Source organism: Harpia harpyja, chromosome 6, assembly GCF_026419915.1.
Source record: "Harpia harpyja isolate bHarHar1 chromosome 6, bHarHar1 primary haplotype, whole genome shotgun sequence".
NCBI classification, from domain to species: Eukaryota; Metazoa; Chordata; class Aves; order Accipitriformes; family Accipitridae; genus Harpia; species Harpia harpyja.
This window is the reverse complement of record NC_068945.1, coordinates 9,385,400-9,410,188: the sequence shown is the minus strand read 5'-3', so window position 1 is coordinate 9,410,188 and position 24,789 is coordinate 9,385,400. Positions and strand designations below refer to the sequence as shown.

The following is a 24,789-nucleotide window of genomic DNA, read 5'->3' as shown; positions in this document are numbered from 1 at the left end:
AGATGTTCCAGAAGTGGAAGAGGTAGTTAGTAAACAGGCTAAACAAATACATCTTTTAATAGCAGGTACAGAATTTTTCTCTTCCTCTAATAAAATATTTAATTGCTGCACATATTTAAGGACTGCAGCTGAATATTAATGGCACATCAGGAGATGCAATACACGCAATTCCCCCAAGGCACAGGGTAAGCTTTTCAGTTTTACTTCTCTAGACTAGCAACAAATTGCAGAAAGCTGACATTTACATGCTCCCTAGTTTCAGGACTTTAAAATTCCTTTAGTAAACAAGAGAAATATCCAGACTGATATGCAGTACAATCTCCTTTAAAAAAACAAAATCAGAAACTCATAAGAAACAATAATTCCATGGTAGTTTTCTCCATCAGAACATTTCAAATAGGATATCAAGAGATGTGGTGATGCAGGACACCCTATTTTTAATTAAGTAGTGAAAATAAAAGTCTTTAGAATTCAGGATCTCCAAAAATTACACATTGCTTCTGTAAAAGCTACATAAGTTTTAGAATATGATAAAAAATATTATCATGCAAGTACTCTTTAATCACTCTGTAAAAATGGTTCTAAAATCATTTAACAGAAAACACATCTGCATCACAGTCGCTAAATAATCACCTTGAAACAATACATGGTACTTTTAACAAAGCTGAAGAAAGGACTCAGCTACCAACGTAAGTAAAGAATACTTGCTTCAGATGCTTGTCTTCAGATCTAGTCATCATGAACTATGGTATATTAATTTAGTTTTAGAAAAGCTCACAAAGATGTGTCCTAAATCAACTTAAACTATAACATACCAAATCTGTGAGACCTTCAGTTGCTTATACAAGCTAGAATAAGGTAACAGATGGAGAGCAGAGGAAGGCTGACATACATGTAGAGCTTAGCTATTCATCTTTCCTTAGCCCACTCAAGTTGATCCATTTGGAAGCCAACCCAAAATCCTACAAAGGATTAGATCACAGACATTGGGTGACAGTTTTCCTGTTTGAGAATTCTACTCTCCATTAAGAGAAAAAAAGGCTCTTAAAGATAATGAAGACAGATCATCCACTTTGTTATTTCACAGCCATTAATATTGAGAACACGTCTCCCCATGACGTTAAAAAAGCTCAGACCTAAAACCACAGGTATCTTAGAGGGCATATTTCATCAAAAAAATAATTTAATGATTAGCAAAAATTTTATTTTACTTTTGCTTAAAAACAAAGACTTAACTCCAGCACAACAACCTGAAAAGCTTTGCTTTCTAAAGATAATTTCTAGTCAATTTTTAAAAGTCCTTAAACCAACAATTTTTATCTGTAAAAGCACTCACTCTCCCACCCCTTAGTTGAAAACCAAGACTGGCATTTTCTCAGCTCAGTGACTAGGTACTCAGTGTGCGGTCTTTTCCATAATTCTGGACTCCTGAGGAAGTTTCATATAAATAAAAGTATTCATGAACCAAAGTTAACAATATTATCAGTTAGTTATCAATTACTTGATTTTTTTTTTTTTTAATCAGTCACTGCTGATTTTGAAATATTAAACAATAGTTACGGGAAAGGACTTAAAACTCTAACATATTTGATTACTTGATTTAGTCCATGGCAGTACAGGTTTTCTTCATCCTAAAAACATGACTAAAATACTTCAGAACAGCTCCTATTTGCACACTATTCATTTAATGTGATATGCGGATTTCATATTTCATAGCAAAAATAAGAATAGAAAAATGTAAAACCCAATCAAAACAGAGCTACACAATTGTACTGAAATGGTACCAATATCTATTCCAGCATTAAATATTTTTGCAATTCGGCCAAGTTTTGTCTGAAGAAACAGAATTAATCATCACTGCCGGCCTGCTTTTCCATTTTCCGTCGTTTCCATTCTGAAATGCAAGACAACAATTGTTATTGGAAATACAATCAACAGATTAAGAAAACAAATCAGACAAATATTTTTAATAAATATTTTTTACTTCACTAGCCATCCTATCTCTCCTGCCCCCAACGTACACAATCTTATCTCCTCTTAATACTTCTTTAAGCAGCAATCAGTACATAAAGGAAAGGTTTCTGCAAAGAAACTTTCCAGCAACAACTGCAAAAAGCTATCCATTATCAACCTCACCAAAAGACAAAAGCCCATATTCATGTGACTACAGAGTACCTATTCCTAAAATTTGAGCTTTAGCAGTTTGTTTCAAGGTCTTCATTTTCACCCTTCTTACACTGATCATTGACTACCGTCATCTTATTTACTTAAGAGGAGGTTGGTTTGGTTTTTCAGTATTTTTTGGTAGAACATGGACTACTATCAAACTTCATTACAGCACAGCGTAAGATTCAACCACTCTATTATTGACAATATTTTTATATTACCCATTCCTGTGGAAGCTAAAGCAAGCAACAGACTGGCACAAGAAATCTCAACTTAGCTACCATTTAACGCCCTGAAGTTTAAGAGTTTTGCTGCAAGGGCAATCACTAAGGCACAGGGAAGACCATTTATCAGCATTCAGCCTTACTCAGCACAGATGCAAACAACTGAAAAGCAAACACTACTGTAGTTCTCCATCAATACTGAGACAAAGGAATGTATTTATAAATTTTAATCCTCAAAAAAGTCAGTTGTCTTTTTAATGCTGTAACTGAAGTATTCCTCCATACTGCATATTGACTACTGCTAAGATATTTGTAGTGATGCATTTAACTGATACAAACCCATTTTCTTCTTTCAGGTGTTGATATAGCTCAGCTTTATTGTTGACAGAGTTCAAACGACCAATAAATTCTTGGTGTTTCCTAGAGTTGGCAGTATTAATCCTGTTGCTCCATAAAGACAGCAAGGACATTGGCCCTAAAATTGCAAGTAAAAAGAGTCTAAGTGATTTAATTTCTGAATTCTTAAACATTACATCATTACAAAAGCTCAGAAGAAATTACAGACTATGGTAGTAGAACATATTAAAACCACTAATATTAAACATCCTTATAATAGAGGCTAAATAAACACAAAATATGCAGAGTGATAACAGCTGAGTAGTTGCTTCATATGACATTGACTTTGCTTCAAATGCAGAATCTGAACATCAGCTCAGCCATTGCAACAGTTGGTAATAGCTCACACCAAGGAAGAGAAGTCACTGAGAACTGCCCATTCCGACAACTATACTTCTCAGGCATGTTTGTATTTATTAGTCAGCAGGAGACAGTGATTTCTGATACCTGTCCTTAAATAGCATTTCTGACATACAGTAGCTCAAAGAGCACCAGCAGAAATTTGTCCAAGCCCCTGTCAACACAACAAATGCCTATCAGTAGACCCACACAGCATCCTGGTAGCTCTCTTTTTACATAGACCTGTTGAGGTTAACATTATTTATCAAGAATTTCTCAACATTGAGTGTTTAATTAAAAATGATCCTCACTGACTTAGCTTTAACTCCAAGAAGATTCACCTCATTACTTTAGAAAATACAGACTGATACAACAACTATCTTTAAAAGAAATAATCTGTTGCAATTCTGGTTTACCTTTTGCCTTTTCAACCGTGGGCATTTCATCCATTGTAATAAGAGGCTTTTTGTTGGGTGGCTCAGGAGAATCAGGGGAATCTTTGATAACTTCAGCTTCTGCTAGTTCTTCTTTTTCACGATCCAAAATACCTTTTAACCTTTTTGAGAGGGAAGGAAAACAGTGAAGCAACATATGCTAGAGCAGCACATATGATTCTTGACACCATTCATGTGAAAAAACAATAGGGAACACTAACCAAATAATCCTCTGGATAAAGCCTTAAATAAAGGGAAGGATCTTGGAATATAATTTCACTTTAGTTAGCGGTATTTATATGGTTGTTGTTGAGACAGTTGATCATTCTGAATTTTGAATAAAAGACTAAGTAACAATAAATATACAAAAATACGACATGATTTCCTATTATCTTTTCTACATGAATTCAGACATATTCTATATCAAGTCCCTTTTATCTCAGTCCCCATTTTTACTCCACATGTGAAAGTAAAAGCAATTGTAGGAATGGATTTGTTCATACATAGAAAGGCATGAAAGGCCATCAGCATGGTGACAATAACACAGGTGAAAAGGTCCTCCTACCCTAAATGATCATAGCATGCACAAAACACATGCAAATTAAGATTACTACCATGTGGGGTTTTTGATTTCTTTAGAATAGTTTGAAAGACTGAAAACAGAAGAGACTGACAGATGCTTACCACTTAGACAAGTTACAATAACAACATGAATTATAAACAGTAGGTATACAGACAATCAATCCTGACGTTCGACTAAAGGGAAGAGCCAAACCGATCTGGATTGTTTATCTACCTGAACACTAAACTATCTACAGCTCAAGAGAAAATAACTGCCTATCTTGAGTTTTTAGTCATGCTTTATTATTTCTGTAAAGCAGTTTAATGTCTAGTAGGTGGTGGGGTTACGATAAAATGCAACAGCAGCAACTCCTCAAGCTGCAAAGCCCTGCTAAGTGGTCAACAACTTCTCCAAGAACCACACTGCTTGTAAAATATGTTAATTTGAGAAGTCCAATAAGCTGGCACCATAATAAGATGCCCATTTCCCAAGCTTGGTAATGATGACTGATCCAAAAAACCTGGGCATCCACACTCACTGGTAGTAAGCCAAGGTTACAAGCATGAACACATCAAATTGAAACTTGCAACTGTTTCACCAAAATTCCTCTCCCTTTTGAAGCAGGGCAGGACAAAAATTATTATGCTACAGTTTTATCTCACTTTAGAAAATTTACCTTTCTGATTCTTGCCATGGCTTATCTGATTCATAGTCTTTGCCCAACTTCTCTGACTTGTCTTCTTTGTCTTCTCTCTTTCTACCTCGTTTCTTGCGCTCCTCTTCTTCTGGGGGTTTGCTTCTGCAAGCCATCAAACATTCTAAAACTCTCTGGTGTTTATCAGAGTTGTTTATGTGTGCTCGTACAAGGGTCTCCAATTCATTCCACATAATCCGGTACTGTTCATCTCTAAGCAAGGCCAGAAAAAAGATTTTACATACAGGATTACCTAGATGATTAAACCACTGAATAAATTAAGGTTAAAAAAACAGACCTTAAGAAACAAAAATAACCCCAAAACAAAAATTAACCCAAAACAGATTCTCTGTCCTCTTGTACTGGAGGTCTGTCCACCTGGCATCACTCCATCCTTGAAACCCCATTACATGTAACATTTCCCAGTTAACATCCTGAGTTAAGTTTAAACTGAAATAGACTATGTCCACTGAAATAAAATTCTTAACTTCCACAAGATCTCACTACCAAAAGGCACTTCTGAATCCTCTCAGGTGTTTGCTAACTATGCAATGTCAAGATATGCAGAGGGCCACGCATGTACCAACATGCAAATTAATTACTATTTAATTCTTTGGATAAAAAAAATTAGAAAGAATTGTACCATGCTACTGTAAATAACTTCCAGTCATGTGGGCAGATCTTCCATAGCTGTATTTCTTTTCAGCCAATTCTTGGAAATACAATGCACACATCACAATGACTGAGATAATAGGATAATCTATGCTTGTTTTAAAGGACTAGCCCGTATTTTAAACAACTGTTTCAAAAGGATTTGACTATTCTAATATAACCCAATTTTAAAGCACTGTTCATTTATAATATGCTTAAGTTTTCCTTTATATTAATTTGAAATTATTCCACCTTCCCTGCCCTAGCTTGTATCAATCTCTTACTTTTCTTGATAACTATCTTTGCTTTCATTTTTTTTTAAGATACTCACAATTCTTGGGTAATAAAATGATGTATCTTTTTTCCTAACATACAGCAATATCAGTACTGTGATAGCCCCCAAGTGATGCAGGCAAAGCATTTGTTTTGCATATATACAGCATTGAGTTTACTACGTATTACCTTTGGCCAAATTTTAAAAATTTGGTATGAAAACAACGCAAACAGAGTACTTCTGAGAAAAGTCCAGCATCAACAAAAAGAGATATGCATGTAACCTTTTAGGACCCTTTCCTCTGGTACCAACTGTTGAAATTGGCAGTGGATCATTTTTCCTCTCCATGTCTACCAAATTGTATATTGTTTTTTGACAATTCAGAACATCCTCATCAGTCATTGCTTCTTTTACAATCACACTGGCTAATGGCACTACCTGCAAGACAAAACAAAAGTCAACAAGAAAATCTGTGTATGTTGCAGAAGAGAAAGAGGAAGAAGAAATAAAAGGCAATGGAACCATGGAATGACACACAACAAACACACCCCGTCTTATTCTCAGTTTTGTAATAACTCTGAGCAGGTATAAGCAGATGCACATTTTCTTTACCCAGCAGCACTGTAGCTGTCAGGTTCAAATGTTCTGCCCTATTTAGATGGCATTCCAATAATCTATTGACATTAAATACAGAGTACTTCAGTGAAAATAAAGCTGAATATAAACTGATTTTGTGGCAAGTGATTTACTATAGAGTTAATATTTCATCAAGTGGCAAGGTGACACTTCATCTAGAACAGAAGGGTACAGACCCCAGGTTACTTACAGCTTGCATGTTGAAGATGGTAGTCTGAGAAATAATCATAGGCCAGTAACGAGTATGTTTCTCTAACTGATCTTTTGCACGTTCCAATGGAATTTCAAGACTTCCATCAATCTTATATCTGGGCTCTAGAAAAGGAGTTAATCGGTTTTCCCTCATAAATTCACCAAAATCCTAATGATAACCAAACAAGATACAATTAGGCATTTCTCTAACAAATTTCACTGAAGGGGCAAAACAGCAGAGTCTTGCTTATCACTGTGTATCATCCCCACTGCTAAATTTGACCCTAATAACCAGAGCGCTGTTTCTAGCTTTCAGATATACATTATTTGGGGTGAGCACAAAAATAGTTGTATAAAAATATGGCTTAAAAACTGATGTAAGGTTTTTTTATGAGAAGGCCTTCTAAATCTGCAAGGTATTTCACGTATGGTAAGAGTTTTATTATGTTTTTCCGGAAGCCACTTCTGCTTGTTTACAACAGATACAAAGGATGTGTTAAAAAAAAAAAAAAGGAAAAAACCCCAAATGAATACCAGCTGATTGTCTGCTCCATATACAGGGTTCAAAGCTGACATCTTTTCTATTTATTGTACAAACCATTCACATGCAATCTATCCTTCTGACTATAAGGAGGATATAGTCCTATGTGTATCCAGCCCACAGAAAAAACTTGCCAAGAAAAATGTTATTCTAGAATCAGAACAAATTTTAAATACTCATAGTGCATAAGGAGGCAAGTCCTTCCTTGCCACAGAAAGGATTCTATGAAGCCGGCATAACAATAAGCAGATGTACTACTTTGTACTAAATATGTATCAGTAGTACAAAGAAAAACAGTTTGACCATGCAATCCACTCCAGCTCTCCAGAAAATGTACCAGCATTTCCTTTAGACATCTATTGCACTACATCTCTGGTCATCTGAGATAAGCAGCAACTTAAGAAAAAAAGCTAAAAAAAAAAACCAAAAGAAAAAAAAAAGCATCTTACTGTAATCCGGTAGTCAGTGACTCTTCCACCACACCCTTCGCTAATTGATGGGGGATCTTCTAGAATTGATCGCGAGCTGCTTAATACATGCAGAAAAATTTCTCCTCCATGGCTGCTGAGCATGTGACTAATTACTTTAGAGCCAGACTTGCGTGGCTGTTCCAACAGAACAGAACGACCTGTTGGAAATGAGATCAGTTTCATTAGTTACTGTGTCCTGCAATTTTAAATTAAAAACTACACATACACAACACAGGTTTATACCTAGCCAGTAAGACTCTGAATCCCTTAAAATTGTGTTTTCACCTAGCTGAACAAGAAACAGCTATCTCCTTTGAGTATTTACACTGTGTCTTTACACAGACCAGTGTCATAGGCTCTTGACTTTTACACAGAAAGATCAAAAAGCCTCTCTCCTGGACCAACCAACCACTTTCTCTGTAGGACATTATTCTTAGGAAAAATACATATTTGTAAAATGGTATATTGTGTAAGGGCAGCTTGCTGTTTTTAATTATTACAGATTATGTTGTATACTAAAATTATTTGGCGCTACTGTAGAAACTCTCTCATTAAAAGCAACTTCTAAAAAAATAACAAAATAACATACTGGAGTATATAGGTATGAATTGATGTTATTTGTTAATGCTTAAAATGGATACCGGTTTTCAGACAGAAAAATAAACCTGCCTTTGTCTTATTTCCAGTAAAATACACTAAGCATAAAAGGATGCATTCTCCAAATAAGTTGTTTGTTACGAGGAAACAAAAATAGAAGATCAGAAGAGACTGGTTATCTGAAATATGCTATTAATTTTGGTTCTAACCATTTCTGTTAATCAAAGTACTTTTCCAGTACAGAATCTTTAGAGAAAAACACAAAAATATAGTGTTTAATAAAATGGCTGCACATTATTTAGACAGTGAACTGACTCGACTGAAGAAAACTCTATCAAAATGATGTTTGTAATGCAATTTTGTTTGCAAACTATAAAAAAAAAACCCCACATGTAATTAACATTGACTACATATTACTTGTTTGGAAGAAACAGCTTTGGGTTACCTTTTTAACATGTATTTAAATGGCAACCTCTTACAGCAAGATTATTCACAGCTATGGGCAAGATCTTACAGATAAGCAAAAGATAACTAAATATAACCTACTTTTTGACTGATTCCAGTACACATAGGTATTTCTGCTTCAATTGACCAACATACTTAGTTGGTCATAACAGTTAAAAGAGCTTTCTGAGGCTGCCCAGCATCTGCTAAAAATCAGGCATAGACAAAAGTTGCTAATATTTTGCAATAGTCAGAGTAAGCATTGTGATCAAGTGCACTATCACCTACTGAAATCAGTGTTTCCTACTAAATAGCGTAAAGTGAAAAGTATTCTATGTTTGGATTCAGAAAAGAACTACCAGAATTCAATACTTGCTCCTTCTTTACATCTTTCCTCCCATCTTCAAGTTTCAAAACACATTCCATTTGCCTTTGAGTATATTTAACAACTTTCTTCTTTTATTTATTCAACATGTTAAAATAAACTTGACATTTTTACAGTATATAAACATTTATTACTATACAAGCCAAAATGTGGTAAGTGCTCTATTCACAATATTAACAATTAAAATGTTAAATAATTAGCCAAGGATACAAATTTACCATTAAGGAGAAAGTTAGTAAGGCATGAAGAAGGTCTGCTATTTACATCTACTGGTGAGATTCTGTATGCTCCAGTGCAGTAGTGTAATTCTGAAAAATAAATGAGCAGAAAAGTTGAGTGTACTACCACATACAGAAAAAACATCCCACAAAATAAAAGAAAGGAAGAGGAGGAGGCTATTCCACAATCAACAGAACTAAAAAGTCTAGCTGTCTCCTGATCTAAAAGCCTGCTCCTTTCACCACCTCCTCGCAATCGTTCCAGTACCCTCAACTCCGAGAGCCTAATACATTCCCAAGCCCTATTTCCAGCAGGACCTCCAGTTCTTTATCTCCTGAATTACTTCACTGTAGAGTCAGCATCCTCTTATTTCCCTTATCTATATTTTTGACCTGCTGGCTCAGAGAGTCAACATATCTTGCTGATAAGTCTACAGGGTGCATGAGCTGAATGGCTGGGTGGTTCCTGTGTAACCCCAATTCTTCCCCATCTTTCTCTCCCCTACTCAGATTTGAAGGTTAATATAGAGGAACTTAGTCTACTGATAGTATCATTGCATAAATTTCCTTACAAAGCCTTTTACTTAGCACTCTAAAGATTACACTAAAGGTAGTACTTTGATCCCACCCCAAAACAAGAATTAAAGCAAAAAAAGATGCAATGTCTCAAATCTGCTATGTTAAAAAATCACCGCTGTGGAACTGACAAGGTATACTTGGCCCTGTGGGAGGGGCAAATCATTACTGAACACTGTAGAGGAGATTGAAAAAAGCCACTAAGAAAAGCATTACTACCCCTCTCACCTCTTATGCAAACCACTCATTAGCCAAGATCAGGAGAGCATTGTATGACCATTAGTAAAGCACGGTACAGTCAGCAGCAATGTTTATAGACCAAAAGGTAAAACCATCATTAACAAGAAGCAAATTACCTCCTTGTTCACTTTCTTACCAGTGTACAGAGAGAACAGTGTTCAACACAAGTCAGAATATCAGTTTTGTAAGATACCTTGTTACCTACCCACACTATTTGTTCGAGGAGTACACCATTTTAATGTTACAGTTTCTTTAAACGTCCCTTCTCTGCTATTGCCACCTATATGATTATCACCTGCAATATAAAGTCAGAAGAAGTGTGTGATCAACCATATTTTCTTTATTACAGCAAAAAAACTCTAAATTTTTAAGGTACAAAATATTTATAACATGAGCATATACAAAATGCAATCTAATTTTAAGAAGTTAGGTATTTAACTTAAACCAAAAAAAGTTATTAGCAGTGGCAGCTGAAAAAAATAACCTTTTAAAATCAGCAGCCATTGCATATATTTTAAAAACCAATTCAGCAAACAAAACACTGCAGCTCCAGAGTATGTTCCATAGGTTTGATTCAAGATTTAGAAAATTATATATATGTTTTATCTATAGCAGGCAAATTTTTTCTTCTAAAATGCCTAGGACTTTAAGGCACTATCTTTTTTAGTTTTCCACACAGAAATCGGAACCCTTAACAAATGTTAGAGCTGATAACTTCTTGTACATATTATACCTTAAAGTCAAAACTGAAACTGATCTAAAGGCACATTTGACAATTTGGACTTTTTGGGGAAAGAGGTACTTGGTCTCATCATCCAGTGTCTTTGCTATGTCAGATTCAATCTGAACATCTCTGAACACATTTTACTGGCTGTAGATGTTTTATCATTAAAATACTTTCGTAAATCATCTCACTGGTAACTGGTCTGGCAAAAACCACCCGAAGGCCTTAAAGCAGACATAATCAATACTCCTTAATACATTAAACTATGTTTCTACTAGTGAGTTTTGTGATTCTTCATGATCTTTGACTCGTTATCTCAGGAAAGAATTAACTGAGTTTTGCATGAAGTTTCATAATTACAGTAGCGTAGTCACTTAATATGCTCAAACCCACAATAATTGGGAGGAATGAGACACGTACATCAACATGCAACATTGTATGTAGTATGTTAGGGTTTAGTCTAATCTTTCATGTACCAAGTTTTCTTTTATTTCATAACAAAGACATTTACTCACAAAAGGTTTGATTTGCTTATTAATCATGCAGGCAACTTACAAAAGTTTTTGGGGGTTTTTTTTTTCAGTTAAAATAACTAGAATCATTTTGGAAAGTCTCTTTCAGAATATCTAAAGGCAAAACTTATTTAATATAAAAATCCTCTAGCAACATTTCACAGAAATAAGATCAATGTAACTGAATTCCTACTTTCCTAGCACCAGAGCCATTACAGCTGAAAGATTTATTTAAAAACAAATAAAAGAAACCAAAATTTACAGGAACTAAGAAGAGACTTTTTCCTCTCAAAGTTCCGATGGAAAAAATTTGAAGAGTAATTACAGTCCAAGTTTGCTTTTAGCTTTTACTAGCAGACTTATTCCTTGAGCCAATAGGTATTACAAAACTATTTCTGAGCCCTCACAATAAAGTGTTATGCTTTCAACATGGTAACACAAGTTCAGGTGAGTCAGAGTTCATTACTGTAACATCCTATTATTCTTCCACAATCTTTAATCATACACTCCACTAAAATATGCAGCACAGGACTTGGTAGATGATAACAAGAAGTTACCTCCCTTTCCTCAAAGTAATGGTAACCCCCTTAAGAGAAAAAAAAGCACAAACTCCCTAAAATGGCTACCTTACAGACCATACAATTTCAAGCTTCAGAAAAGAAATACCCACTCTTTGTTAAATAGCTCTGACATAACTAACTCATTTGTTAAATTCTTCACTTCTTAGAAGTCAAACCATGATCAACTTTCTAATATGCTTTAAAACTATGTAATATAGTTTTGGATAGTAAAACAAGTATCTACAGCCTGTATCTACATACATGTATTCTACAGACACAGTAAATCAGACTAAGCTTTTAATGGTATTGAATCATATAACAGAAATTACAGTCAATGCAGTAAGAGGAAACAAAGCATATACAAGCCTTTAAAAGCTTCAGATGAGACTTCAGCACTGAAAAGGCATACAGTCTATGTATTCCATAACACACTGGCACAGGCTGAAGGTGTTTCCACTGCTTGGCTTTGCTTTTACTTCTACCAATACAGAATTTTTAGCCTGACTTATTAACAAAATTTTACATCAAGTACTGTTTCCTGAACAAAACAGTTTTGCACAAGGCTTACTGTTGTGTTTTTCTAACCTCAGTTATTAAAAATTCACCTCAGAGGAATACTAGGTAATAATTCCAAATTTACAAAAGGGATACTAGGTATTTAAAATACAACAAGAAAGCTCAAAAGCCAAGTAACCATTGTCTTTTCCAAAGCAGTTACTGTTATAAACAGGCCTATGGGAAGTAAGTGATGTCAACTATCATTACTTGACAGATTAAAAGTTCAATTGTGCAAGGAATAATTTTCCACAAATACCCACAAGGGGCACTTTTTTTAAAATCACTGCACACCTGGTCTCTCATCTACTTTCTATATCTCAGTAGGAAGTTGACATGTCCCTCAAATCTCACACAAATATCCTGAACATATGTGAAATCTTGTCTGTTGAATTTGACCTGTTTTTTCATAGTTATATCCTTATTACTATATTAAAATATGCCAGTAATGAGTAAAACTCCAATGCCAACATTACAAATCAAATTCTAAGGTTGTAAGGAATAACTGAAAATATGCTAATCATGCCTGAAATTTACATCAATTTGAAGCTTGCAATCTTTCTTTGTGAATACTTCTAGCAGGCTGATCAAAAGCCACTTTTAGACCACTATTTCTACTTACCACTCTTTAAAAAGTCAACGTGTGCCTCTTTGTGATGAAGAAGCTCCACATCATAGTTGGCTGATGTGTTAGCATGTTGTTCTTCCTTTAAAAGAGAAAGGTAGAAAGAATAAATATAATTCTTTTAGCTAGAGGTCACTGTTTTCATAAATTAATGATTCTACATTTACCTTTCACTCCAGAAGAAAACAAAAAGTCTCCAAAGTGCATCAGACAACAATGGGATTGCAATGTTGAGGAAACTGTTTGCTCTCTGACCTGTTTAAAGATGCAGCCACCTGCTTTTCCTCTTCTTTCCTTTTTTGAAACCCTATGGTTTCCTCTTTATACAAATATCATGACAGGGTACATAGTGTAAAATATAGGTAAAAAATAGGCTTAACTACTTTTAAGCTAGTGAAGTTAAGGAATGCTACAACATATCGAATACCACCAGCAGTTACAACTTACTGAGCAGCAACAACTGGTCACTGCAGAATAGATTGGCAATTACTTTTCACAACTAAAAACCTCAAGAATCCAAACCAAAAAACACACTTTGAACTTATTATCATTTCCTGGCACTTAATATATATAGAAGTGAACTTGCAGCTGCAAGTTTACAATTAAAAAATGGATGTTTGTAAAGAGAACACTGCATCTTTAAACAGCTGCAGAGGACTAGCAAAAACAGAACAGTAACCTTGGTAATTTATTCCAAGTTAAGAAAAAAAAAAAAAAAAGAAAAAACCACAGAGAACCCAACATAGTCTATTACTATAAGGACAAAGGCAGAAGGGAGAGGCATACCAGCAGCACACAGGTCAGAAAGTTACAGACAAGGTATTTGCAAACTTAAGTCACATTTATGCCACGACCCATGTCAAAGTTTCATTAAAGCTGTGAAAATAATTTTTAATTTCATGTTTTAACTTACAAAATCCATACAATACTGTTAGTTTTCAATGATGCAAGTAATGATTGACAGTATTAGAACTTGATGAATTTTTTAAATCAGGAAAGTTTATCTGTCCCTGCCCTTTTTGTTTGTTTGAATACTGACACTTCTGTTTCAATTGTCTCGCTGCCTGATCAGAAAAATCGTTGTAAACTTAATACTTGAAATTCTTTGTTGCACTGATTTCCCTCCCAGTAGCAATGAAAAAAAAAAATAGGGACAAACAACTTTGAGCAGAAGATGTTTAATTTAGTATCTTTCTTAACTAGACATATCCCCTGTCCCCCTGTTTCTTTTTTATGGATCTTCGAACTGGAAAACCTACTGGAAGATCTTTAGTCAAAAATCAGCTATTAGTTACAAACACCTTTATGTTGGGTGGGCATGATAATGAAACAGAGGAAAAAGAGACTCACTATGCCACTATAATGCACAAGGGTCAAGAATATCTAAACACAACTAGAAAAAGACAAAAGAATCACAGACAAAGTAATCTGAGGTAAATAAGATTGTATTTATACAAAATAATGCAAACAGAACTGAAATAACACTTGTATTGCTACATCAAAAATTGAGATTCAGCAATACAACATTTTGTTCTGTGATCCTTCTTTACTTTTTTTTTCCCCCTTCTTTATTTTACTAACCTGGTCACAGACATTGAATGTGGGCTAATAAAAAAAACAAAACAGAAAATATGATATGGAGAGAAAAACAATGTAAAAATTCAATTAAAATAAACATTAAAAGTTTTCAAACAAATTTAGAAGTGATGCAGCTAGTTAACACAAAGCTATAGACACAATTTTACCTTCATCGGAATGTTAGTTATTGTGGTTGAAGCCAGATCAAAGTGCTGTTGTACTAAAACATTCAGTTTTGTAGCCAGATGCCGTCCCGCACGGACACTGTGCACTTCACTGGTTAAAACTGGTGAAAGCTAAAATAAATTGACAGAGTATATAGTATCAATGGATTAGGCTCTAGTATCATGTAACAGTATTATTCATTTGAAATTCTAAAATAAATACATTTATACTGTTAGATTCAACTAGAGGGAAAAACTGCCGCCCAAAAAACCCACACCATGGGAAACTAAGGAGGAAGAAGCAAAGATTATTTCTCATTCAGAATTTTTCAGGTGTATTGGGTTTGCATGGCAAGGTTTTGGTAGCAGGGGGGCTACAGGGGTGGCTTCTGGGAGAAGCTGCTAGAATCTTCCCCTATGTCCGAAAGAGCCAATGCCAGCCGGCTCCAAGAGGGACCCACTGCTGGCCAAGGCCGTGCCCATCAGCAACAGTGGTAGTGCCTCTGGCATAATAGATTTAAGAAGCGAAAAAAAAGGTGCTATGGCACAGAAATGGCAGCCGGAGAGAGGAGTGAGAATATGCGAGAGAAACAACCCTACAGACACCAAGGTCAGTGCAGAAGAAGGGGGAGGAGATGCTCCAGGTGCCGGAGCAGAGATTTCCCTGCAGCCCGTCAGGAAGAACGTTGTGAGGCAGGCTGTCCCCCTGCGGCCCCCTGGAGGTCCACAATGGAGCAGATATCCACCTGCAGCCCGTGGAGGACCCCACGCCAGAGCTGGTGGGTGCCCGAAGGAGGCTGTGACCCTGTGGGAAGCCCATGCTGGAGCAGGCTCCTGGCAGGACCTGCAGACCCATAGAGAGAGGAGCCCACGCTGGAGCAGATTTGCTGGCAGGACTTGTGACCCCACTGGGGACCCACGCTGGAGCAGTCTGTGCCTGAAGGACTGCAGCCCATGGAAGGGACCCATGCTGGAGCAGTTCATGAAAAACTGCAGCCCGTGGGAAGGACTCACATTGGAGAAGCTCATGGAGGACAGCCTCCTGTGGGAGGGACCCCATGCTGGAGCAGGGGAAGAGTGTGAGGAGCCCTGCCCCTGAGGAGGAAGGAGCAGCAGAGACAGTGTGATGAATTGACCCTAACCCCCATTCCTCATCCCCCTGCACCAGTGGGAAGAGGAGGTAGAGAAAAATCGGGAGTGAAATTAAGCCCGGGAAGAAGGTAGGTGTGGAGGGAAGGTGTTTTAAGATTTGGTTTCATTTCTTATTATCCTACTCTGGTTGACTGGCAATAAATTAAGTTAATTTTCCCTAAGTCAAGTCTGTTTTGCCCATGACGGTAATTGGTTGAGTGATCTCTCCCTGTCCTTATCTCAACCCATGAGCCTTTTGTTATATTTTTCTCTCCCCTGTCCAGGTGAAGAGGGGGAGTAATAGAGCAGCTGCATGGTGTTTAGTTTCTGGCTGGGGTTAAACCACGATGTCAGGTAACACCAGTTGTTATAGTTGCAGTTGCTACAAATTGTCAAAAAATTACAAGTATGCTGAAAAACTTGAGTCATTAATTGTTAATAAGAAGAATTAGTACCACAACATGGGGAAGAAATCCTCTTAATAGCAGCTTCGGGCCTAGTTTTTCACTCTTTTACCTGCTGAGTAACAGGAACAAAGTAATTTTTATATATCTACCTCTAAGTTCATCATATACACACAAGGGAAAGAAACACAAGCCATAAGATGCATTTGATTTTTCCCTAGCCAACAAGGACATTGGTTTTAGGCTTTTTGGAGGAAAAAAAAAAAACAAAACAAAAAAAACCCCCAGTGATAAAGATGACTGTCTTACGGAGGAACACAGTAGTCAATTTATTCTCTTCTGTTCACATTTTATTTTTTTACCACAACTACAAAAGAGTTTTGTAGAAAAGAATCTCAGGAAGGTAGCTGTTATAGTCCTTTTTATTTATGAAATAATGTGCAGGACTAGATGCCTTTCATGTTACAAGTAAGACTTTTTTTCTTGTGTCTTATCTCTTACAGACAGCACATTAAAATACTGAGCAGAGCAGACTGATGAAGAGCAGAATATATTACAAAATATTTCATATGTACTTGGTTTCAAACAACCACCAAGCATACAAGTCCACAGAGCACACATGCTTTTGTTACTGAACTGAGATATTAATATATAGAATAATTTCTAATATGCATCCTTTCACCTTTTTGTAAAATAATCTTTAAAAGTACCTGTAGGTCACTTCAATTATTTGATGAACTTCAAGCATATTCTACATTCCCACAATATGTTATCCTTTTACTTGGAAGCAGATATGCTTTCCAATGCTTTTCATTAAAAAGGCATTCTGTTTGCTAACACTGGAACAACAGAATTTATACACAAAAGCTCATTTTGGTTTCATGAGAAAACCATTCAACCAAAAGGCTAAAAATGCTAACATGTTAGTCTGGGTAACATGGAACACACGGTGCTAAACAACATCCACATTGTTCAGTAACAGATATTAAGGAAAACGGGGCTTGTGCTAGCTAGCAGCTTATGCTTGAATAGCAGGAAAGTTACTCAACTAACCTATTCAACACACCAAGCAGTCGATGGTTTTCCACTAGGTTCCTAAATGTGCATTTCCTTCTCAAAAAAGCCATCAAACCCAAGGCTATCATTCTATGGCATTAACGGGCTTACTTCACAAAAAATGAATCACGAATTATTAGTGCAAGAAATATAAGTAAGGAAATGAAAAAAGGGGATACCATATATGCACAAAGACTACAAAACAATAAAACAAAGCATACGCTTTAGACGGCAATATGCAGGCTGTCAACTTTTCAAAGAATTATCACCTGTACTTTTTCCTACACCTTACCAGAGACCAGAGGCTCAAAACATTATTGCCGAATATTTAACTTGCACTGCCTATTTTGAGTCTGACATGGTTCCTAGTCCTTAGATAAATTTTCTCATTTTAAGCTCCTTACCTCTTTTTTAGGACGATCTGAAACAAGGCTGTCTTCACCAACCGGGTAAGTGTGGATTAAGACCAATTCACATTTCTGAATCTGCATTAGACTTAAAAATAAAAACATTCTATTTAGCCTACAGTGTGGCAGACTATCTCCTAGAAATTAGATCAGTTCTCCCAAGATTCGCCTGATTTCCAGAACACAGAATCATAAAGATGTATTACAACATACTGTTTCTGAAAGCTTTCTGTAGAAACTAGGTTACATCAATTACTTTCAAAAGCACATACTTCAAAATAAGTATCAGAATAAAAAAAAGTATAACATTTCTAGCTCTTCAGATGCTATAGCACTGCATTTCATTTTGGACATATCAATGGAATAGATCCTTAACTGGTGTAACCTGTTCAGTTTCATTCAACTGAAAATTGACACTACAGACGATTTGTGTCTCCAAGCATGTGTGCAGGTATTAATAAGGGGATTCCAGTGAACATGAAAACAACTACCCAAATAGCATGCTTATCTCCTAATGTGGCTGGAAATTCAGAGAGATCAAGACATTGTTCCACATGTCTACCTACAGGAATGAGACTACTTTTCTGTCTTTACAGTGGACTTAGAACCTGACTCCCTGGGGCAGTATCCTGTATATATACATGAAACTGCAATTGCAGCAGGTAAATATAGGAGACTCCTCTTCTGCTATTTAAGTGCCTAAGGAGCAACCAAGAACAGGATCTCAACCTACTATACGCTTTACAAGGCAATACACAGTCCCAGGCCAAACAGTTCAGTGTTTAATTAGACAAAACATATGGTGAAAAGATGACTTCTCAGAGGAGGTGCAACCTCTATTTCAAGAGATTCCTTTATCTCAAGGGAAGTGTCAGGCAACACAATAATTTAGAAATTAAATCTAGTTTCAAAGAAGTTAGCTATTTTAGTCAAAGAAAGCTGAATGTAAAATTAATGCAGCATTATCACGAAAAATGTATCAGATGAATTACTGCTTACAAATATACAGTATATAAGAAGGCACAATTACACGTCTCATTTTGGAGCAAGATGCAGAAGGTACCAACCTGAAGAAACACTGTCCTATGAAGATAAAGGATGATACTGAAAAGCTAATGATTATACACAAGCTCCAAGTCAACAATATCATGATTTAGCACCTTTGTCTTGGTTTCAGCTGGGATAGAGTTAATTATCTTCCTAGTAGCTGGTACAGAGCTATGTTTTGGGTTCAGTATGAGAAGAATGTTGATAACGCAGTGATGTTTTCAGTTGTTGCTAAGTAATGTTTAGTCTAAAGTCAAGGATTTTTCAGCTTCCCATGCCCAACCAGCAAGAAGGCTGGAGGGGCACAAGAAGTTGGGAGGGGACACAGCCAGGGCAGCTGACCCAAACTGGCCAAAGGGGTATTCCATACCATGGGACATCATGCCCGGTATATGAACTGGAGGGAGCAGGGCTGAGGGAATCACTGCTCGGGGACTAAGTGGGCATCAGTCAGCAGGTGGTGAGCAACTGCATTGTGCATCATTTGTATATTCCAATCCTTTTATTATTACTATTGTCATTTTATTAGTGTTATCATTATTAGATTCTTTTCTGTTCTATTAAGCTGTTCTTATCTCAACCCACAAGTTTTACTTTTTTTTCCCCAATTCTCTCCCCCATCCCACTGGGGGGATGGTGGGAGGGAGCAAGTGAGCAGCTGCGTGGTGCTTAGCTGCTGGGTCGGGCTAAACCACAGCAACCTTCTATTTCACACAGGCACCCATTCTAACAGTTCATTAGAATAAGTTTTAAGTGACAAAAATACATCCATATTTCATAGAGAATATAACAGGCACACACAGAGTAACTACATTTGTAAAAGGTATACTCACTGATCTGAATTAGCTGCAAGCTTGTTATGCTCATGAATGGTTTCCTGAACACAGTCCTCAAGCATCCGAACATGACTGTCACTAGAAAGAAATTTTGTATTTTTTTTATGCAGGATATTCAATCCTCCCATTCAAAGCAACATGCCACTAAATGCTCTCCTATTTCAAGCGGGAAACTTTTGGGTTTTAACTGTAACAGGCCTCCATAAATGAAACCTTTATCAAGGCAAGAAATGGTCTAACAAAAACCACAAAAAAGCTAGGTACTTAGGGCACTAATTACTGACAATCAATGAAAGACTTCTAAATATGTATAAAATAACTTTTTTTTAAGTGGTAGAAGCACATTATCATACTTGCCTTTTTGCATTAGTAATACAGATTATTCTCCCTCTGTTTCCAACTCGTTCTGCATTCTCCATGAGCATGGTTCGAGCCTCATGCTGGTATTCTGTTATTTTGCAGAGTGCTTCAACTGCTGCAACCAGACCATGAAGTATGCTGCAACACTCTGGATCTGCCCGAGGATTAGGTGGCCCAACAGCTGCTAATGCTGCCATCAACTAGTTAGAAAGAAAGAAATTATTATTGAAAGTTACTTTCCAGCCATTTGTTAAAATGATCAGTTAAGAGAAAAGTCATCTCTGTAACTTATTTTACATGCAAATTAATATTGTTAGGAGAAAAGTCAAACAAACCAATTAAAGACCATTATATGTTGCCAGGCTTCTGGAAAACATTTGGCCCTAAATTATCCTTTGCAATTCATTTATTAATTGTTACTAAGCCTTGAGAATATAATATTCTCATTTATTACAGAAAAATACCTGGCTATAATAACAAATTATATCCAATACCTGAAAGAAATCCTAACATTACCAGTTGTCATCTGCTTTTATTTTCTGAGAATTTGGAAATTCAGTTCTTCCCCAAAGTAAATTTTTCAGAGGAAACAGAACAAGAGCAAAGAGAAGATTTACTTTTTCTTTTTAAACACAGTTTATTTGCCTTTCATACAAATGTAAAAAAAAAAAATCCAAATTTAAAATTCAAGAAGTATCACCAAGTTGCAGAAAACATACATAGATAATTTCTTCATAACATTTATTTTAATATATAACTCTATACTCAAAGCTACTAGATTCTTTTCAAATTATCTAAAGCTGCCTATAGAATAGTCCAGCTTCACTGGCTACTTCTTAAAATTCTGTTAGGCAATAATTCCAGACCAGATCCACCAACATTTTCATTAAGTGAAGTTATTTCATATTGAACTTAGCCAGAAGCTGCTATTTATTCCACAATTAAACTAGACTTACAAAAGAACAGTTACAAAGCATACCTCCTGCAAGTTCTGATCTTCCTGAGTCCAAGAATTCAAGACATGAGCCCCAGAATCACTCACAATGAAATTCACCTAAAAGTATCAAAAAAGCACATGTAAGATAACAGCCAATCATACAGATAACAGCCATTACGGCTACCTGCCCAAATCCAAACAAACATGAATTACACCTTGTTCTTCTGATACTCTGGAGATATGTGCAATGACAAGCCAAACTAAAAATAAGACAAAAAAACCACAAAAAGCATCCACTCCTGCTGTATTCAGTTACCCCTTTAGTAACATTATGATTAACAACTTCTTACTCTATTTATATTTTTAAGCTACTACATCAATCTACACCAAATTAGCACTGCAGGATATTATGAAGTATTTTAATTATCAAGTAATATTTTCAGTAGAATAGCTACAAAATAAATTCTAATACTGCAATATTGCAAATCATTCTCCCAAGACTGTCAGAGTAGGTCACAGGGATAAATATCTAGCAAGATTTAATACACATCACATAGCAAAATATGCTCTAAAGATGACAAAAATGTCAAGAGGAAGCACACCTTCCATCTCAATTTCAGTTTCTCATACTACACAACTCCAGTTCAGCCATCTGATTCAAATCCATTAAGCATACACTTGATATAATCCCATGATGGGACTTGACTGTATATTAGATGCTCCAGAGTTTAAACATTCATTGTCTGAGAACCAGGACATGCAACCCACCACAGTAGTGCAGCTGACATGCATCAAATCACTGAACTACCAGAGGTATTTGTTAGTGCCCGGCCTCTGCCTCAGCTGCTCTCTGACACAGCCAGTATTCCACCATCACTACTTTGTACCAATATCACTGTCACAACATTGTTTAACTTCCTTTTTTTTTTTTTTAAAGGGTAACTAACCTTTAGAACATTGCACAATGGTTTCCTCAATAACCAGAAAAGATCTTAAAAAACAGGCATTAGTTACCTTAATATATGATACAGTGTTACAGAACCCACCAGGCATTTATTTTTCTAAACAAGGAGCTGTGTGCCAGGAAGTTCTCCCACTTTTTCAAACTGGTAGCTTCAGGGCAATCCTACCTCTTCCTAAAGCCCAGAATTCCTTCAAAGCTGACATCAAGAACCTTATGAAGTGCTACCAAGTGCGTTTAGAAACAAAATTAAATTTGAAGCAATACCTCACTCAAGCTTTTGCAAACTTACAGCTCAGGAGAACACAATAATAAATCTGTAAGTTACCTTAAAGCACCTCTCCTGTTTTGCACAGAGTTAGGAAGTGACATTAAGACAATGAAAGATCCCCCAAATAAATATGTAATGGGATTCAAATACTACTCAAACCAATTTAAATAGCTATGAAGTATATCAACAGCACAAAGAAATTTTTATATAATAAATTATATTTGACCTTTTAACCTAACCAACAGCCAATTATATCAAAGGACTTAATTAAAATGGGAAAATATCCCTTATACTATCAAGTATCATAAGCAGTATGGCTAAAAACTTACCAGTTTCTTGAAAGGGAAAATATCATACATTATTCTACAGTACTCCATGGATGATTCCACTGAACAGGTCCATAGCGATTTTGATATGGGTGCTAGAGGTATAATTCCTTGGGTCCGATTCTTTACTAACATATCGAATTCAACATGTTGTCTGCAGGATTCTGCCATATATGGGCAGTGATCCACAACAAAAACAGTTTTATGAGACTCAGAAAAGATTTTCATTTTCTTCCTGAAAGAAACAGATATAAAAGTCAGAAAGAAATTGTACAAGGCAAAAAATTGCATCACAAAATTACTGTGTAATTTACATAGTATAAAATTATCTTACTAGAATATGCAAGTTTTAAAATAACCTCTTACAGTATTTAGATTACATTTTGTATACATTGGGTCCTACAAAACTGTTAAGCTTTTAAAAAAACTACAAAAAATTCCCATTTTAATAATCTATTTACATGGAAAGAAATATCCTCTAGAACTCTTACTAGTCCATATATTTAGTATACTAGATTTAAAACCAGAAGAAATCATTTTTTCTCAGGAGAAAAAAATATAGACAATGTGAAAGTATACTGTTGAAAAGGCAACAAAGATGCACAGTATTACCCTTCCCACTTTTCTAATTAAAAGAAACTTTTAAGAAAAAAAGTACAGAAACTGCTTCCTATTCAAAGCTCATTTCATAAAATAAGCAACATGGAAAAAAAATTATGATTAGGCTATACAGACCTTGAAGTAGCATAAATATCAGACTCCTAAGTGCATTTTCAGCCTTCACTTTGTTAGGTACATCTTTCTATTTTTCAAATGAATATTTGCATCTGTACTTTGATCTCTCACTGACAGACATAGCAAGTCTGAAATTATAGTGTAAATGTTTCTTATCCAGCAAGACTCATAGGAGCACCCCTTGTATTCTTCCCAACTACGAAGCCTGAGAACTCGGCAGTGAAGTGTGTTGCATTTTCCTGTTTCACATCGATAGACTGGTTTTCCCTCTCCTATAGCATCACTGAAAGAAATACATTTGAAGCAACTATAACATCAAATCCTAGTGTTAGGGTGGACATCATAGCTTGGAGACCCAACCTACATATGAAAACTAATCTCAGACTAGTGCTCCTTAGACCACTAACCTTAGACTAAACACTCCTCAAACTTATTCAACTTCTAGGTGTTTCCATAACTTTTTGGTGTAAAAATGTATTTCGTCCACGCAAATGCTGCTGAATTACACACCACACAAAGCCGAAAAATATATACGAGCTCGTTTAAAAAACTAAAGTATTGAGATAATGAGGATTTACGCAAGTCAGCCTGCGGGCAGCATCCCGCTCCGGGGCGGCGGGGGTGGGCGCGGGTTTCGCACCCGTCCTCAGCAACCCCCGCAGCTGCCGGGGCACGCCACAGCCCCCCCGGCCGGCAGAAGCCAAGGCCGGCCCAGCGCCGGGGAAGAGCCTGCACCCTGTCTTGAGCCTGGCAGAGAGCCTGAGGGGCCGGGGAAGCCGCGCCGGCTCCCGGAGGGACGCCCGGCCGCAGAGGACCAGCGGCGCCCGGAGGGAGGCGGCGAGGTCGGTCCCCGCCCGCAGGCCGGCCGGCGAAGGGAAGCGTTTCTTACCGGGGCCGGCTCCTCCTCTGATGCAGAAGTCCCGGGCCCGCTCCGCGCCGCGCCCGGGCCCGGCCGCGGGCTCGCTCCGCGGAGGAGGGGTGAGGCCCGCGGGGCGCCCTAGACGGGGCCGGGCGCGGGCGCCTCCGGCCCGGCGACCTCCATGCCCCTCCGCCCGCTTCCTCCGCCGCCGGCTCCGCGGCGAGCGCGGGGCCCAGCTCCTGCCTCCGCGCCCGGCGCCCGCGGGGGTGGGAGAAGCGGCCGAAGCCCCCCCCGCTCCGCCCACCCCTGAGGCCGCGAGACCCCCGCGCGGCCACTTACGCCGCTGGCACAACGGCTCCCCCAGCGCTGGCGGGGGGAGCGCCTCTCCCCTCCTTCCCTCCTCCCCTCACAGACACACACCTTCCCCTCCCCGACCCCCCACCACCACGGCCGAGGCGGCGCCAGCCACCCGGGCCCCGGCGGCCGGCCGGGCTCACTCCCCCGCCATGCCCGCCCCGGCCCCGCCGCTCGCCCCTCCGCCTGGGCGCGGGTCGCCCCGCCCTGCCGCCAGACGCCGCGCGCGCGCACGCCCCTTCCCACACGGCGCGGCGGCAGCGGAGGAGGAGGAGGAGGAGCCCGCGGCCGACGATCTCGCGAGATGTCCGGGAGGGAGGGAGCCCGCCCCCCCCCGCGGAGTGGCGG

At 37.7% G+C, this 24,789-nt stretch overlaps 1 protein-coding gene across 2 annotated transcripts; it reads right to left on the bottom strand.

The window, feature by feature from the left end:
- Positions 1-1,182: 1,182 nt before the first annotated feature.
- On the bottom strand, positions 1,183-24,490 carry INTS13 (integrator complex subunit 13). 2 transcript variants are annotated; one of them, XM_052789388.1, is made up of 18 exons: positions 24,118-24,490; positions 22,497-22,728; positions 20,978-21,052; positions 19,996-20,198; positions 19,636-19,716; positions 17,753-17,843; positions 14,761-14,889; positions 14,597-14,620; positions 13,013-13,097; positions 10,245-10,334; positions 9,224-9,313; positions 7,559-7,737; positions 6,567-6,737; positions 6,024-6,178; positions 4,798-5,028; positions 3,542-3,681; positions 2,730-2,865; positions 1,183-1,894 (listed from the first exon to the last, which is right to left on the bottom strand). In XM_052789388.1, the coding sequence occupies exons 2-18, from the start codon at positions 22,719-22,721 to the stop codon at positions 1,855-1,857; spliced, it is 2,145 nt and encodes a 714-aa protein (XP_052645348.1). In that variant the 5' UTR covers positions 22,722-22,728; positions 24,118-24,490; the 3' UTR covers positions 1,183-1,854. The 2 variants fall into 2 exon arrangements, with proteins under 2 accessions (XP_052645348.1, XP_052645349.1); XM_052789389.1 differs by lacking the exon at positions 14,597-14,620 and having other exon boundaries at positions 24,118-24,489.
- Positions 24,491-24,789: the final 299 nt, after the last annotated feature.

Coding starts and splice junctions, on each gene's coding strand:
- INTS13 (XM_052789388.1), bottom strand. CDS start 22,721: ATGAAAATCTTTTCTGAGTCTCATAAAACTGTTTTTGTTGTGGATCAC. Junction 2,866..3,541: donor CACGGTTGAAAAGGCAAAAG/GTAAACCAGAAT, acceptor TTGCAATTTTAG/GGCCAATGTCCTTGCTGTCT. Junction 1,895..2,729: donor CACCTGAAAGAAGAAAATGG/GTTTGTATCAGT, acceptor CTTGCATTTCAG/AATGGAAACGACGGAAAATG.